The sequence below is a fragment of the Cladophialophora bantiana genome (assembly GCF_000835475.1).
Source record: "Cladophialophora bantiana CBS 173.52 unplaced genomic scaffold supercont1.18, whole genome shotgun sequence".
NCBI lineage: Eukaryota > Fungi > Ascomycota > Eurotiomycetes > Chaetothyriales > Herpotrichiellaceae > Cladophialophora > Cladophialophora bantiana.
The window spans coordinates 69,121-83,747 of record NW_015971592.1 but is presented as its reverse complement, the minus strand read 5'-3'; the positions used below and the strand labels follow the sequence as shown (position 1 = coordinate 83,747).

General features: G+C 51.4%; 6 protein-coding genes across 6 annotated transcripts; 2 read left to right on the top strand and 4 right to left on the bottom strand.

The window, feature by feature from the left end:
• Positions 1-56: 56 nt before the first annotated feature.
• Positions 57-2,633, top strand: Z519_10310 (uncharacterized protein; the record flags this gene model as incomplete). The annotated part of the gene is made up of 1 exon (XM_016768027.1): positions 57-2,633. One exon carries the CDS (start codon positions 57-59, stop codon positions 2,631-2,633), a length of 2,577 nt encoding a protein of 858 aa, XP_016615495.1.
• A 1,137-nt stretch (positions 2,634-3,770) lies between these two features.
• Z519_10309 (uncharacterized protein) lies at positions 3,771-4,680 on the bottom strand (the record flags this gene model as incomplete). Its single annotated transcript, XM_016768026.1, has 2 exons — positions 3,771-3,933; positions 4,061-4,680. 2 exons carry the CDS (start codon positions 4,678-4,680, stop codon positions 3,771-3,773), a joined length of 783 nt encoding a protein of 260 aa, XP_016615494.1.
• Positions 4,681-5,178: 498 nt separating this feature from the next.
• Z519_10308 (uncharacterized protein) lies at positions 5,179-5,610 on the bottom strand (the record flags this gene model as incomplete). The annotated part of the gene is made up of 1 exon (XM_016768025.1): positions 5,179-5,610. The coding sequence occupies one exon, from the start codon at positions 5,608-5,610 to the stop codon at positions 5,179-5,181; it is 432 nt and encodes a 143-aa protein (XP_016615493.1).
• A 2,841-nt stretch (positions 5,611-8,451) lies between these two features.
• Positions 8,452-9,765, bottom strand: Z519_10307 (uncharacterized protein; the record flags this gene model as incomplete). The annotated part of the gene is made up of 2 exons (XM_016768024.1): positions 8,452-9,651; positions 9,709-9,765. The coding sequence occupies 2 exons, from the start codon at positions 9,763-9,765 to the stop codon at positions 8,452-8,454; spliced, it is 1,257 nt and encodes a 418-aa protein (XP_016615492.1).
• Positions 9,766-10,437: 672 nt separating this feature from the next.
• On the top strand, positions 10,438-11,769 carry Z519_10306 (uncharacterized protein; the record flags this gene model as incomplete). Its single annotated transcript, XM_016768023.1, has 6 exons — positions 10,438-10,646; positions 10,714-10,929; positions 10,988-11,008; positions 11,063-11,112; positions 11,169-11,534; positions 11,597-11,769. The coding sequence occupies 6 exons, from the start codon at positions 10,438-10,440 to the stop codon at positions 11,767-11,769; spliced, it is 1,035 nt and encodes a 344-aa protein (XP_016615491.1).
• A 1,156-nt stretch (positions 11,770-12,925) lies between these two features.
• Positions 12,926-14,156, bottom strand: Z519_10305 (uncharacterized protein; the record flags this gene model as incomplete). Its single annotated transcript, XM_016768022.1, has 4 exons — positions 12,926-13,055; positions 13,112-13,534; positions 13,589-13,792; positions 13,891-14,156. The coding sequence occupies 4 exons, from the start codon at positions 14,154-14,156 to the stop codon at positions 12,926-12,928; spliced, it is 1,023 nt and encodes a 340-aa protein (XP_016615490.1).
• Between the last annotated feature and the right edge of the window lie 471 nt (positions 14,157-14,627).

Sequence of the window (14,627 nt, the reverse complement as noted above, 5' to 3'; positions counted from 1 at the left end):
ACTGAAATCTCCAGCCATAAGCGTAGGGACCCTTTGAGCTCTATGCCCCGGAATCAATGTCGCGTCAGAACCCACGGGCTAGAAATGGCATAAAACTGCCATTTGCCCTTGAAAAGGAGCTTGGGCTCGAAGGGAGCCGACCGAGTGCTGGAGGCGGCCGGCGGCACCATGGTTCGGTGCAAAGCAGGAAAGAGCTGCGCAAAACCCAACGACAGGAGAGGAGACAGAATATCCGGGGCGCAGGAACACGGAGGAGACATCCGATTATAGAGCAGGAGCTCTCTGACGGAGACGTTGATGGGGATGACTCCGACGACCCTAACCTCGCACCTATCACCTTGAAGCAAGAAGCTGTCAAGCCGAAGGCCAGGGATGCAGAGCCCAAGAAGCTGAAATCGATCCTCAAAAAGTCTAGGACCCCATCCTCATCCCCATCTGAAACATCTTCTCGGTCGAGCTCACGGTCTTCCTCTCCCGGTCTTGTCCTTGACGCCAATTCCCAAGCATTTAAAGAGCGAGCCGCACAGGATGATGCAGAGATTGCGGCGCTGGAAAGAAAGCTCGGGTTGAAGAAAAGAAAAGTGCCAAAGTCTTTTGTGGACGACGGGTTGGATGAATTGCTGGAGGGGCTGGACAGAGAGGATCTGGGTGTCAAGAGGAAGAGTGAAGGCGAGGGGTGGTTGGACAGTAAGAGAAGGAAACCTGACATTGAGGAAGATGGGTCCGATGAGGACGAGTCTGGATTTGACCGCGAGAGTGACGACGATGACGAATTTGATGAAGTGCTACGAGAGAGTGACGATCTGCTGCATGAGGACCTGGAAGAGGGATCCGACGAGGAGCAGTCTGATGTGGATCTGGAGCCAGAAAGTGACGATTCTTTCGAAGGCTTCGAATCAGAGCAAGAACTCTCCAAGGTCCCGTCAAAAAGGGTCCGAGAAAATCCTTACATGCCTCCAGTCTCCCAAACGCCCGCAGGGAAATACATTCCGCCATCATTGAGAAAAGCACAAAATTCCGAGAGTGCCTCGTTGGAAAGATTGAAAAGGCAGGTTCAGGGCCTCCTCAATAAGCTATCCGAGGCCAATCTCGTGTCGATACTGGGAGAGCTCGAGAAGCTCTACCAATCCAACCCGAGGCAGGACGTCACGTCCGTCCTGATCGATTTCGTTTTGAACTTGTTCTGCAACAAGTCAGCTCTCCAGAACACCTTCGTCATCCTACACGCCGCATATGCGACTGCAGTGTACAAAGTTATTGGCGTGGATTTTGGCGCGGAACTGCTTTCACAGTTGGTCGATCGACTTGATCAGTACCGCAGCGATGCGGCTGGTGGTAAAGAGGCACTAAACTTGATAAGCCTTCTCTCCAATCTGTTCACATTCCACCTAATCAGCAGCACTATAGTCTTTGACTACATCCGACTATTGCTCGAGCGACTAAGCGAGGACAACACGGAATTGCTGCTGCGGCTAGTCCGGGACTGCGGCCACCAATTGAGGCAAGATGATCCGTCCTCTCTCAAAGCTATTGTCCAAACAATGCAGAAGGAAGCGGCGCGGATGAATTCGGCAGGAGAACAGATGAGCGTCAGGACGAAGTTCATGATCGAGACAATTACGGACTTGAAGAACAATAAGATGAAGGCTGCGACGAACAACGCAGGCTTAGCAAGTGAACACATTACGCTAATGCGGAAAGTACTGGGTTCTTTGAACAACAACCGCACCGTCAGGGCCTCTGAGCCGTTGCGAATCACAAGGGAGGATATTAAGAATAGCGACAGGAAGGGGAAATGGTGGCTAGTTGGAGCTAGCTGGAAAGGTCATGATCCTGCGACAGCGCCAGCCGAAGGAGCCATCGATACCTCGATACCGACGACCAGTCTGGGACTTGATGACGATGATTCAGTGGACCTACTCGCGCTTTCCCGCCACTACGGAATGAACACAGACATCCGCCGCGCCATCTTTGTCGCCCTTCTATCCGCCGCAGACTATCAAGACGCTCACCTGCGCCTTCTGAAGCTCCGTCTTAAACGTACCCAAGAACAAGAGATCCCCAAAGTCCTGCTTCGCTGCAGTGCAGGTGAGAATCCTTACAACCACTATTACACCCTCGTGGCAAGGAAACTGTGTCTGGAAAAGAAGATGCGCAAATCCTTTCAGTTTGCGTTGTGGGATTTCTTTCGAAGAATGGGCGAACATCCCCCTCGGGCAGACGACGCTGAGGAAGATTTCGCCAGCGAAGAAGATGATGAAGTAGAAATGACCGAGATAGCCAACCTGGCGAGGCTATATGCCTTTTTGATCCTGGATGGAGCCGAAACTCTTGGTGTCTTGAAAGTCCTGGAACTCGCCTACGTTAAGGAACGAACGGCCATGTTTGTGGAACTATTGCTCATCATCATCATGACCGAGGCAAAAGACAAACCGGATGCGTTAACCAAAGCCTTTGAGCGCGCAGCTGAGACGCCACAGATCGTCAAGAGATTGCAATTCTTCATCAAACAGAATGTGCGGAATTCGGATTTGGTCGGCAAGAGGGATAGGGACGCTGTCAAACGAGGATGCCGAATCGCGCTGGAGACGTTGAGGATACTGGAGATGGTGAACGAGGAGATTGATGTGTGAGATGAGTTGCAGACGCATATGAACGAGCATGTGCTTGACGTGCAAACTTTTCAAGCGCGTTTGGTCGAAAACTTGGACCAACCCTACCCGGTTTCCATCGGCTTTCTTCCACCCCGTTTGACGGCATTGGCTCTTATATAGAAGCATTCCCAAACGTACCGCGAGTCGAACAATAGTTCCGGATTCCTAGCCAACATAGATCTGATCAACGGCCGCTTCTGCGCAGGGGTCATAGGCGGTCACGCTTCACTTGGCATCCAACAGAATTCGAAAGAAACTGTCAAAATCCGCTCCGCCTTCTTCAGGGGCTGCTGAGCGAGCTTGTCGAGTGCGCGAGGTCCATCGATGCTGACATCTTCAGAGCGCAGGCACAGGAACAAGCACTCGATCAGGCAGTAATCATCTCCAGGAGCGTGATAACACGGTCCATCTGCCCTCGAGGGACTTGAAACCGAACTCAGAGCTGCCGCACCTCGCGGTGCCTTCAGGGGACTTCTGGATCTCACTGAACAGCGACGAGGTGCAGAGGCTGGTGACGCGCTTGCTTACCGCCATCCGGTCTTTCTCGCCGCGCCACGCCACCCCCTGCTCCTGTACCGCTGGAATAATCCGCGACTGCAGTGCCGGCGAGCACAGGAGGCCAGACGACCTCGTTACGGGCCTTTGGGACGAGAAGGACAGCATCATCCACAGTGGGGGGTCCTGTGATGAAGATGGGGATGATATTGAGATTCTCCGGAGAGGATCCGGCGCAAGATTGATTGGGTTTTGGAAAGATATTTCAATGCCATGATGCTGGCCAAGGGCGAGGGTGGAGAAGGGAGTCGGGATTTTCACAGGGATCGCTTTCTCATGAATGGATGCGCATGAAACTTGGGAGGTTCCGTGTTCAAGGGTCGATCGACAAGTCCCAGACTGAGTTTCTACCGGGGAAATGAAGACGAGAGTCGGGGATAAGATTGATACAGGGCGTGTGCTTTCGGCATGTTGGAACACGGATACCTACCTGTGATGCCAACAATATCATGATGATGAGGCGCGCGTGATGCAGAATTGGAAAGCCTGGTGAAACAGAAGGAAGCCAAAAATGGATGGCATTTAGGTTTGATTTCTGGAGGAAAGGGGGGGGGCCCTTGCTCATATCGCAATACCGCAATCCATGACGATATTCTGCCCCGTAATAGACTTGCTCAGCACCAGCGTCTTGATCTGATCGGCGATGTCCTCCGGCGTGGCCGTCGATTTCAAGGCAGCCTTGTCGACTGTGGCCTTGACTTTTGACTCGGGAAATTGGTTGCCCCTGGCGGTCCGAACAGAAAAAGTTAGGTTGCTCATCATGATCATCATAGCGCCGGACACGACGGCGGACGGGGAGGAGCAGGATCAAGAGGAGGAGGAGGGAGAAAGTAAAAGAGAGCAAACTTTACCATTCAGTCATCATCAGGCCGGGACTGACACTATTACACCTGACTTTCGTCCCGCAAATCAGCGCCAGCCCCTTGGTAAGATGGATCTCAGCCGCCTTGGTGACGGAATAAGGCAGGGAACTCCCACTGGGCCTGACGCCCGCGAGACTGGCAATGGTGACGAACGCGCCGCCCACACCCTCGGTGTCGGCCGTCTTCTCCAGATGCGGCTTGGCCGCATAGAGGAGCCACAGGTGGCTCTTGACGTTGACGTTGAAGCACCTATCCCAGTCGTCCTCGACAATCTGCTGCTCCAGGTCGAAGAAGTTGGTCAGCCGGGTCCACCCCGCATTGCTCACGACGACGTCGAGCCGGCCCATCTTGGAGACCGTCTCGTTGACGAGCCGCTCGATCTCGCTGCGTTTCGACACGTCGGCTTTGATGGCGTGGAAGCGCGGCTGCTCTTGTTCCGCGCTGTACGTGGCGGCCTGGATCGCAGAGGCTTCTTTGATCACTTGGTCGGCCTTCTCCTGCCGCGAGTGGTAGTTCACCACTACCCGGAAGTAAGGGGCCAGAGCCTTGACTGTTGCGGCTCCCAGGCCTGCCGATGAGGCTGTTACCAGGGCAACTTTGGCGGACATATTGACGGGAGTGTTTCTGGTGAGGAGAAGGAGTGACTGAGGACATCCAGGCCTGATGCGAGGTTCGAAATAGTCCGATTTATATATGAGGGTTGTTTTGGAACCTTGACAGGGGATTTCTCCGCATTGTTGCCGCCTCGCCGCCTCCGAAGTCGCGGCGGAACATTTCCGGCGACAATTCCGTGGGGTTGATTATGTAACTGATATCACGTGATCAACACACTGTTGAACCCCCCGGCTCTTTTCGTTGGGACACTATTCTGATCCGGTATACGACTTTCCCAGCCAGACATCTTCCTGTGCCTACGCAGGTATCAAAGCCCTGTCTCTGATCAGCTTATCGGCAATTCCATTGCCTAGGCTGTTGTTCATATCTCGAAACGGGACAACGGAGACTCGGAACCAGATGTGGTCAAGTTGCTTACCTCGTCCCTATATATCTGGCACCGGCTCGAGGAGTGTCTTCACTGCCCTTGCATCACCCCTTAGTAATGCATTCTAATGCATGCTCAACCGACCTTTTCTAAATAGAATCTTCACCACTTTGTAATGGCCATGATGCCATGCCTCGATTATTGCTCGGTCATAGTCCTCGTGTAGAGCCTCAACTTTCACACCGGCATCAGCGAGAATCTTCATCACTTTATCATCGCCCATCCTTGATGCCTCAATTAATGGAGTTGTGCCTTCCCTGTCCTGAGCATCGATATTGGCACCGGCATCAACGTGAATCATCACCACGTTAAGATGAAGTGCCGACGGTTGGTATCTATTATCCTGAGAATTGACATTGGCGCCGGCATCGACGAGACTCTTCACTTTTTCATAGGCACGAATGATGCTAGCCCTAGCGCAGAATCCCCCCTTTTGTTGAGCATTGACATCTGCCCCGGCATCGACAAGCGCTTCCATCACTTCTTCATGGTTCATATACGCTGCTCACATTAGCGGCGTTTGGTCCATATCGTCTCGAGAGTCAACTGTGACGCTGTCACCTGAGAGCAAAGGCGTGAAAAGTAGACATCCAGATTCAGTAGCATATTATAGAGCAGTCCTCGCATAATAAATGAATCAGATTCATTGAAGATATATATATTCTTGAGAGGATCTTCGTCTCGGAGTTGCTCTTACGGCGCATGTTGGTCTTGGCCAATCCAAGGTGGTGTCATCCTTTTAGGCCAGAACTTTTCATTCAGAAACTCCGAGGAAAATAGTACCTCGATCGTACTCTTTTGGAGTTCGCCTATCTCGGGAACGTGCTACAATGGTCCTTCTTCATCTCTGGCGCAGCTGTATAGCGGACTCATCTGAACAGAGCAGTGTTGAATCTTTTCACGAATGTCCCAGAAGTAGTCAAGTCGTCGGATATCAAGCAGCCATAACAACATGAGTGCAACCCCGTTGATGTGACAGGGAACTCTAGGCAGTGATTACAAAGCTGGGCTGTTACAAGAACATCACAATACTCCGGTCAGGATCATATACCTGATAAAGTCGATTCTGTTCCCACACGGTCCCTCGCTCGCTCAATTGGTGACAAAGAGGGTTCGTCCATGGAAATCTCGCCGCTTAGGATCTTCGACGAGCATACCGATAACAGCTAGATCTGTTGTTGAAGGTCTAAAGGCCATATAAAGGCTTCCTGGTGAGCGCGACGTTGACCTTAAGCTGTAGACCATATCCCCAGGCAACAGGCCTATAGTGCCGCAGACAGTTTTGAGGGAAACACCGAGTTCAACTTCACAGGGAAAGGAAGTAAACGTTGCGGGTAGGCCGTCATCGGGTGCGATTCGACACTCGCTGCTCAAGACCACCTCCTTGGCTGAACCTACGCATTCAAAAGCAGCATAAAGTCGATCGGTCGAGGTACTCGTAATGAACAGTATGCTGTACCCAGTAATTTGCATGCACCCTGCCACCCTCCTTACAGCTTGATGTGGCCACCGGTATCCAGAGATCACGGGCAGAACCCTTTATCAGGGACCTACGCAACGCAGTAGGTACAAAGGAATTGGAGTAGCTGAATGCCTTGTTCTATTCACGTAGTCCTATTGACAACGACTCAACGCTTAAGAAAAAGGAAGAGTTCTCTCTCAGCCGGTTCGGGTGAGAGAAGACTCTTATAGCTTCCCCTCTTCTGTCACGTGAAAAGGGTAAGGCAGCGTTAACCGATAGCCTTGTGCTTCAACCATCCTTTGCCTTATCCTTTTCTTTCTATACCGTCCACCCGATTCGGGCGGAGGGCGTAGAGTACTTGGGGACAACGGTGGGCTCGTGACACCCTCTCAGTAGACAACATAGACAGCACTCGGAAGTAAGCATCACCAACTGACTCACAGTAGTCTGGCGATAGCTGATGTCCATCCGCTGCAAGACCAGCCCACGCGAAAGCCTTGTCGCATACCTCAGTGTAACGCGCATCCTGGAATAGTTCCATTAGCTCTAGTAATGCCATTTGCCGTCGTGAGGAAATGGACCTCCAACGCCTAAAACGTTCGAGTGTCTGTTGGGCCGAAGCACTATTTCTAAGGACTTCTTCGTTGATCACTTTCGTGAAATTATCTGTTGTACACAGAGTAAGAGTGGATCTGTCCGCTTGATTGCGGCCTCCTTCTCAGAGACTCTGGCTATCTACATACCACTTGTATTTGCACTGTGGCAACAAGCGAGCTGGATAGATCTGGACCTGGCCAGATCTGTCCAGGCCTCGTTATCGACCAACGGTGGCACCGAGGCTGTTATAGGGAGGCCTCGGTTGAAGCATTGGTGGACTGGTTGGTTTGCCACAGTGGCGTTCTGCTGTTAACATTATCCCATCCAGTCACATGTAGCCCACAGGCAACCATGATTTCCTGAGCCAGGGCAAATTCCTGAATAACCCATCGTCAGGTCCAATAAGAAGCCCTCACAAGTATTTCGGCACACTCTAAGAACGCTAGAGGCTGTAGCTAGTCCGGGGTTGAGAGTTTTCAATATGATCCATAGCATAATTGGTATCATCGTCACTTGGGCCAGGTTAGACTCTCTCGTCCGACCTTCCCTATACGCTCCGCTGGCCCGCATTCAAGGTCGTTTCATAACACTTACTTTTAGGAATGCTATTGTTTCAGGTCAGAAGGCTTCGAAAGGGGCTCGTCGCTATATACTTGCGGGGGTCGAACCACTCTTCGAGCTCTTCGTCTCTCATCTTGTACTCTATAGTGTATTGAATAGCAATATCATTATCAGATATTCCTTCGTAACCTTCTCGAAGCCCTTCGTAAGCCCCACTCGTTCCGTCCCTGACATTACTCCCTGTCAAGGAATAAGCCCAGCCTTCCCGCTTACGTAATCGGGATGCGCCACGCCGGTATGCGACTTCTTATCTACCCGCAGACTGAAAGCACCCTTCTCTCAGTCTCTCCCAACGAACAGAATAATCGTGTTGTTGGCTAAGGAAGACACCCTAACGCTGCCACCTATCAGTTTATCCGTATCCGACACTATATCATAAAGTGCTGCTAAGGCTCCCTCACACTCCCCTAGATTTAAGTTACCTTAGGTGTGGGATAATGCTAGAAAAGGACGAGGATAGATTATGGCACAGTAGAGATATACGCGGGGGCTTATCAGGAATCGATGGAGCAGGAAACAAAGGGGGTTGATGGCTTAGGTTCGAGTGCCTGGAGCACTCGAGGAGCTAGTAAACCGCCGAACAGCTATATACATGCAAATGTGAAGGGTGACTAATCTTCCAGCTCTGTCACACTGACTATGACAACAACCACTCAATCATGCGGACATGAGTGAAGGGCTCTGTGAGTGTTGTCTCAAGTACCAATCCCGTGCGCCAGTGTAAGAGCAATTGTAGTCCATGAACTCAGAAGGATTCATCTTGATCGTCAAGCCTGCCTCGTCCGTTGCTGGTCTGGCCATTTGGCGACTGTAAAGCTGGATGGTCGTTGCTCGGTCACGCCGACATTCAAATATAGTACTGTTGATGCTCCGTACTGCTGGCAATGTAGAGTCCTCAAGGTCGGTAAAGAAGGCTCCCAGTGCTTCTGCATCCTCGACTGCTTGACTGGCACCTTGACCCTGCGTAGGCAACATTGCGTGAGCGGCATCTCCAATCAAGATTGTCCTTCCTTTGTACCATGTAGGAAGTGGATCGATGTCTCGAAGCTGCCACAAACCAGTCTCTTTGGCCAGCTGCAGAGGTTCTTTGGCCCAGTCGGGAAAGTCGGCAAAGGTCTCTAGCAGTTTGTTTAGATCTCCTCGTGTCACCCAACTAGAGTTCGAGGACGACTCGACCATCTGTTCGTCGGGCACCATGGCAACTATGCTATACACCGAGCCATTACGAGCTGGGCCCATGATCATCCGCCGATCAGGGCCAAGGACCATAGTGGTGTAGGGTTTTCTTGGATCGATGATCTGGCTAAAGGCTCTCTGTTGCGAAAGTTCTTCCACCGAAATCATGATTCGATATGCCGAAAATCCCGTGGGCAGCGCTTCAACGTGTTTACCGACAACTGCGTCCCGGACAACGCTTTTGATTCCATCTGCTCCAACCACCAAATCTGCTTTGAGCACTTCCCCACTCTCAAGTTCGACAACACCGCCATCACAATCAACTCTGGCGACTCGACTGCTTGCTCTAAGCTCCGCTGGGTTGCCTGGATGTCCTTGAGCCGTGGCCCGCTGCTTTAGGACATCATGTAGATCCATGCGATGGTACAGCATTCGTTCGCCCCCATACTTTTCCATGGTAGACAGGGGTATACGAATTTGCATTTTGCCGTCCAGCGCGTAAACTTGGAATCCCTCATCGACCATTGAACCACGTTTTTTCAAGTCTCCTGCAAGGTCCCATACAGACTCGATAATCTTGGACGCATTTGGCTGAAGGGATATCGTTGCGCCGATTTCTCGAATGAGAGAGGACTGTTCAAGCACAAGGATCTCACGATCATCCTTCCTCAAAGCGATGGCCTTCCGGTTATAGTCAGCTTAAAATTCATATAGAATAAGTGCACACGGAAGACGCACAGCAGATAGCCCGGCAATTCCGCCCCCGACGATGATAATCTTGAAGTTCGCAGACATGGTGATCTCTCCACTAGAATCATTCACCAACAATGGTCTTATGGTGCGCTATGGCAGCAACATGCCAACATCTGTAGCTCTGGAGGGATTCTCGCAATAAACCAAGTTAACTCTTTGTCCCATGCGCTAGAATGCGTGCTGCCATTGCATTCCTCATTCCTGCTACTTTCTGCCTCGAATCATCTGCTCCACGTAACAAGACAAAACGGTCCTGGAGGCGCTTTGACCCACACTAGCCTCCATGAGGAGCTTGGTCGTAGTATAATCTCGCTTAACGACAGCGGCCCACCTTCGGAGGCACGATGAGGTTCGGTCAACCTTGCTGGCTTTCTGATTGATTAAGGTTCTACGGTTGCGTCCAGCCGAGTCTCTGACCGCTCGGTTCTTGAATCCGAGCAGCCTCCGCACTTCGGGGATATGTTCGGGGCCCCCAGAGGCCGCCACCTCCAAAGTGTGAATCACTGATAGAAGTCTGCGGCAGCAATAGTCCCTTTAAGGTCGTGCGAATGGTCCGAGGTCTTTGTCACATGAAAATTTTGCTGCGAGGCTTTAGGGAAAACATGAACTTATAACGTTGATCTCGAGACGGATAAGCTCTCCCTTTCATCTTTCCCAAGCAACAAGTGTCTCTGGCTAGCCAAAGGAAACAGAGACACTCCACAATCATCAAAGATGGCTACCACCACAACGACAACAGCAAATGCCACCGTCCTTACCGCAACCCAGACGGAAGGTCGAATGCACCTTGATGGACGACCGACCAACTACGGTGACTTCCGTGACGAGCTCAACGAGAACGGTTACGTTGTCATAGAAGGCGCCATCCCTCGCGAACGTGCTGACAAATATGCCGATGAATTCCTGAGCTACATGGAAAACTTGTAGGTGCTACCAACCTCTCTATGCCACTGGCAGCCTCTATCTCTACCGTGAACTAATCATGTTCAGTGGACTCGGCTTCGACAGGAATGACCCCTCCACTGTGAAGCGGGCCAATCTTCCCGTCCTCAACGAAAAGGGAATGATCCTTTCCTACGGTGTCACCCACGAGAAGTGGGTGTGGGACATTCGCGGAGAGCCTGGCGTCATAGAAGCCTTCGAGAAAGTGTACGACGACAAAGACTTGATCGTGTCATTCGACGTCGTCAATGTTGGGTTCGCAAAGTAAGTCTCAAGATAATGGGCTACGGTATCGACATATACTGAATTTTTCTTCCTCAAGCCGCAAAGATCTTCCAGAGAAGTAAGGGGTTAGTTTGGACAGTCTCCCATGCAAGTCCGCTGACAGAAGACCCAGCAAGCCCTGGCCTCACCAAGACCAGGATCCGACTAAGCCTGGCTTCCGCTGTACGTCCCTTTTGACCCATGCCCAGTATGGAAGTCTTACTGACGTCCTAACCCAGGCCTTCAGGGTTTGGTCAACCTGAACCCTTGCGGACCAAATGATGGAGGTCTCATCGTATGCAAAGGTGGCCATAAGATCTCTGAGCAGTTCCACCGTGAAATGGCGGACGAGCCCAAGATCCCTGCATGGACTCCGGAGTGGTTTGGCTTTACTGACAATGGTATGAAATGGCTCAAGGACCACGGTCTTGAGTGGGAAAAAGTCTGCGTTCAGCCCGGTGACCTCATCTTGTGGGACAGCCGGGTCCCTCATTACAATGTCCCACCCACATCGAAGCAGGATCGCTTGGCCGTGTACACATGCTTCATGCCTGTGTCTGAAGCCAGCCAAGAAGATTTGATCAGAAAGAAGGAGGCGTTCGAGAGTAAGTCCTTCCTCTCCCACTGGTCCACCGTACGGTAGACGACGCTAACCATCGATCAACAGAACGTCTGGGTACTACTCACTGGCCCAACGCTCGACACGTTGCTCCCACAAATGTGGCGTTGCGTGACGGCAAGCTATGTCCCCTCTCCCGGGATCGACCATTCCAAGAACCTGTCCTTAATGAGCGTACCTTCCGATTGACCGGCATCCCATACATCAAGCAGGCAGCTTGAGAAACTGTGGCGCAATTGAAATATGATCAAGTTCGTATTCTGTCAATTCCATAGTCGTTTGAAATATACCGTTTCCACTTTGATTAGGCGATGGATCGTGCAAATAGCCTGTCTTGTCCTGCTCCTGTTGCTAACTCTATTCCGAAGCCGATTACGTAAAAAACAAAAGAGGAAATAATCCAGAATGCTTTGATGCTGAACCATGACGGTATTCCAAGACAACCTCGCGAGGGCACACATAAGGCGATTTCAGCGTCTTCGAACCCTACCCTCCTCAGTGCAGTAGGGGGCTTCTGTAGGGTGGAGGTTGGGGACAGGGCCCGTCGACAGCTTAGTACCAAGACAGCAGCGTCAGCAGCCAGTCCTATAGGCTGTCATGGTATAGCCTCCATACCTACGGCCAGCTGGCGCACCCACATGAAGGCCTAGGAGGCAGCTCCGCAAGTAATATGGGAGGAAGTGTCGGTGATATTCGAGGGCATGCCCTACAAGTTAGAAGCTTCGATAGTCGCCGCTAGTACGGTAAGCGCAGCTACAGAGTAACCTCGAGAGCTCTTCGGGGCCTGAGACAATATCTAATTGCATTGGAATGGCGACAGCTATATTGGAGGCTGCTCCAGCGTTCTATACAACGCCCTTGTAGGTACGAAGCGCAGGTAAAATGACATAGTCAATTGAAATGGTTCTGCAACAAGGTGTAGCATTTCGACACCTGACCTTGGTTCAACAGCCAACAGTCGCTGGTGTATTGACCAGATTCTCGCACAGACATGAGTGCACCCAGCTTCAAGAGGGATATGCGAGGAGGGACGGAGGCAAATACTCTCCATGGAGATAAACTTAGAGCGAGGTCGAGCATGCTATATTGGACACTCACTCTTTTCTTCCATACCGGTCTGAGCGGCGCCGCCTTGCTGTACCTCAAGCACATTCGATGAAACAGCATGTTTCATTCGCGAGTGACCACTTGCAGCTTGGCTGTCCTGACTTCAAACGTCACTAATCCTGTGTCGTCGATTGTCGGCGAGCATTCGAGCGTGAATCGAGAACCTTGAGTCATGTTAGGAGAGAAGAGGGCAACAGAGCAGGTCTCGAGGAGAGCACACAGTTGCCATTGGTTGATATCGGGTATATCTGATTTACGCAGCCCAGAGCACTAGTACGCTTTGACGCCTGCCAGTTGGAGAAGACGGTCTGAAATATCAGGCTTCTCGAAAGGTTCGCTCCTTGCCTTAGGACACACCTCACCGTTTCTCATCGGCGGCTCTTTGGCGGGGCGGATGTTGCTGATTCATGTCAGTAATAGTGGATCAAAAGGCACAGTTTTGAAACGACGACTTACCAGTGAGGCCAATGAGTTGTACCCAGCCAGTTTTCGAAACACTGCTTCTTCAATTCCAGAGATTCCGGCGAGGCGAATTTTCGTGGCGTCATACAGATATACTGGACATGACGGATTTGTTCTCCCATGGGAAACTCTGCGTAGTGCATTGTGCGCGAATCCCAAAGGACAAAATCACCTGGCTCCATATTGATCTTGACGAGCTCGCATCCCTTGTCCTTAAACCACTGGACATCTTTGTCGTTGAACAAGAAAAGATCCATGTACTTGAGCTCTGGCGGTGGTGCATCTTCATGGTTAAAGTTTTCTCGCTTCTGGGAGAAGAACTCGTCAAACAGCTTCGAGGAGCCCTTCATGAGAACGAGACCACCATCCTTTGGTCCGTTTGGGGCGAAGTTGAGCAAACCTTGCACGGCTTGCATCCTGTATTAACAAGGCCTTAGTCTCTGGTGCAGCAAAATCAAGGAGTAGTTGTACCCTTTTCGATTTGGGTTCTGATCACAATGTGGCCAGGGACTCCAGTGAAGATCTTTTCGGCGTGGCAGTGAGATGTTCATGCCGTCGAAGGAGGTCAAAAGCTCCTTGTTACCCCACAGACGTTCGAAAATCTCGACAATTTTCGGTTCTAGACGTGCCTCCCAGGCCATCTTCTCGTGGGGGGCACCGTAAGCATAGTACATTCTGCATCGACAAGTTAGAGAACCAGGTTTGAGCAGCATCGGATGTGTTCTGATGATAGGATTGAGAGTGGCATCGTAATGCGAGTGAATGCTACTTACCCCCCTTTGAAGCTGACGGGAAGGTGCTCTGCGGTCCAGGTGCTCTCATCGTTTTCGTCGAAGCCCAAGTCGAACTTCTTGAGCCATTCTATCTGCTTCTGAACATAGTATGCCGCTCGCTCTTTGCTAATGACGTTTTTGATCACAACGCAACCCTTGTCGTGAAATTCGTCGCGCCAGTCTCCATAGGGCTGATCTTCCAAAGTGAGCAGGTCCTTTGTTGTCTTGAGCTCTTGGGTGCCAGTCTCGGCGGTGGTGACTGACATGTTCTACAAAAAAGTGGGATCAAATAGTGCTATCAGGGAAATTGGTCTAGAGATTGTCGTATGCGCCGTTGGTTGAAGGCGAATGAAGAAAGGCCGCGAGTTCAATGCAAAGTCGAAGATTGCTTAAGTATCCTTAGCCTCGACCGGTGTCGTCGCGCTTTGAGCACAGAACCGATGTCGAACTTGTCAACATCGTGGCGTCATAGCTCAGCAATTGTTTGGATGCTTCGGGAACACAAGGTCCCAAACCGACCGCCGCTCCGGACGATAGGTGCAACTGTCTACCACTCGGTGGAATCCGAGGCACCCCGAGACAGCACATGTCCACTTGGCTCGGAGGCTAAAACTAAAGAAGGACAGCCGGCGCTTGGTCCCCGAAGTTTTGTGGGATTCTGGGACAAGGACTAACTATGCTGGATCGGCAGTTGCGCGGCTGAAATATCAGTGTCAGTTTCTTGGCTCTGGCGCCGG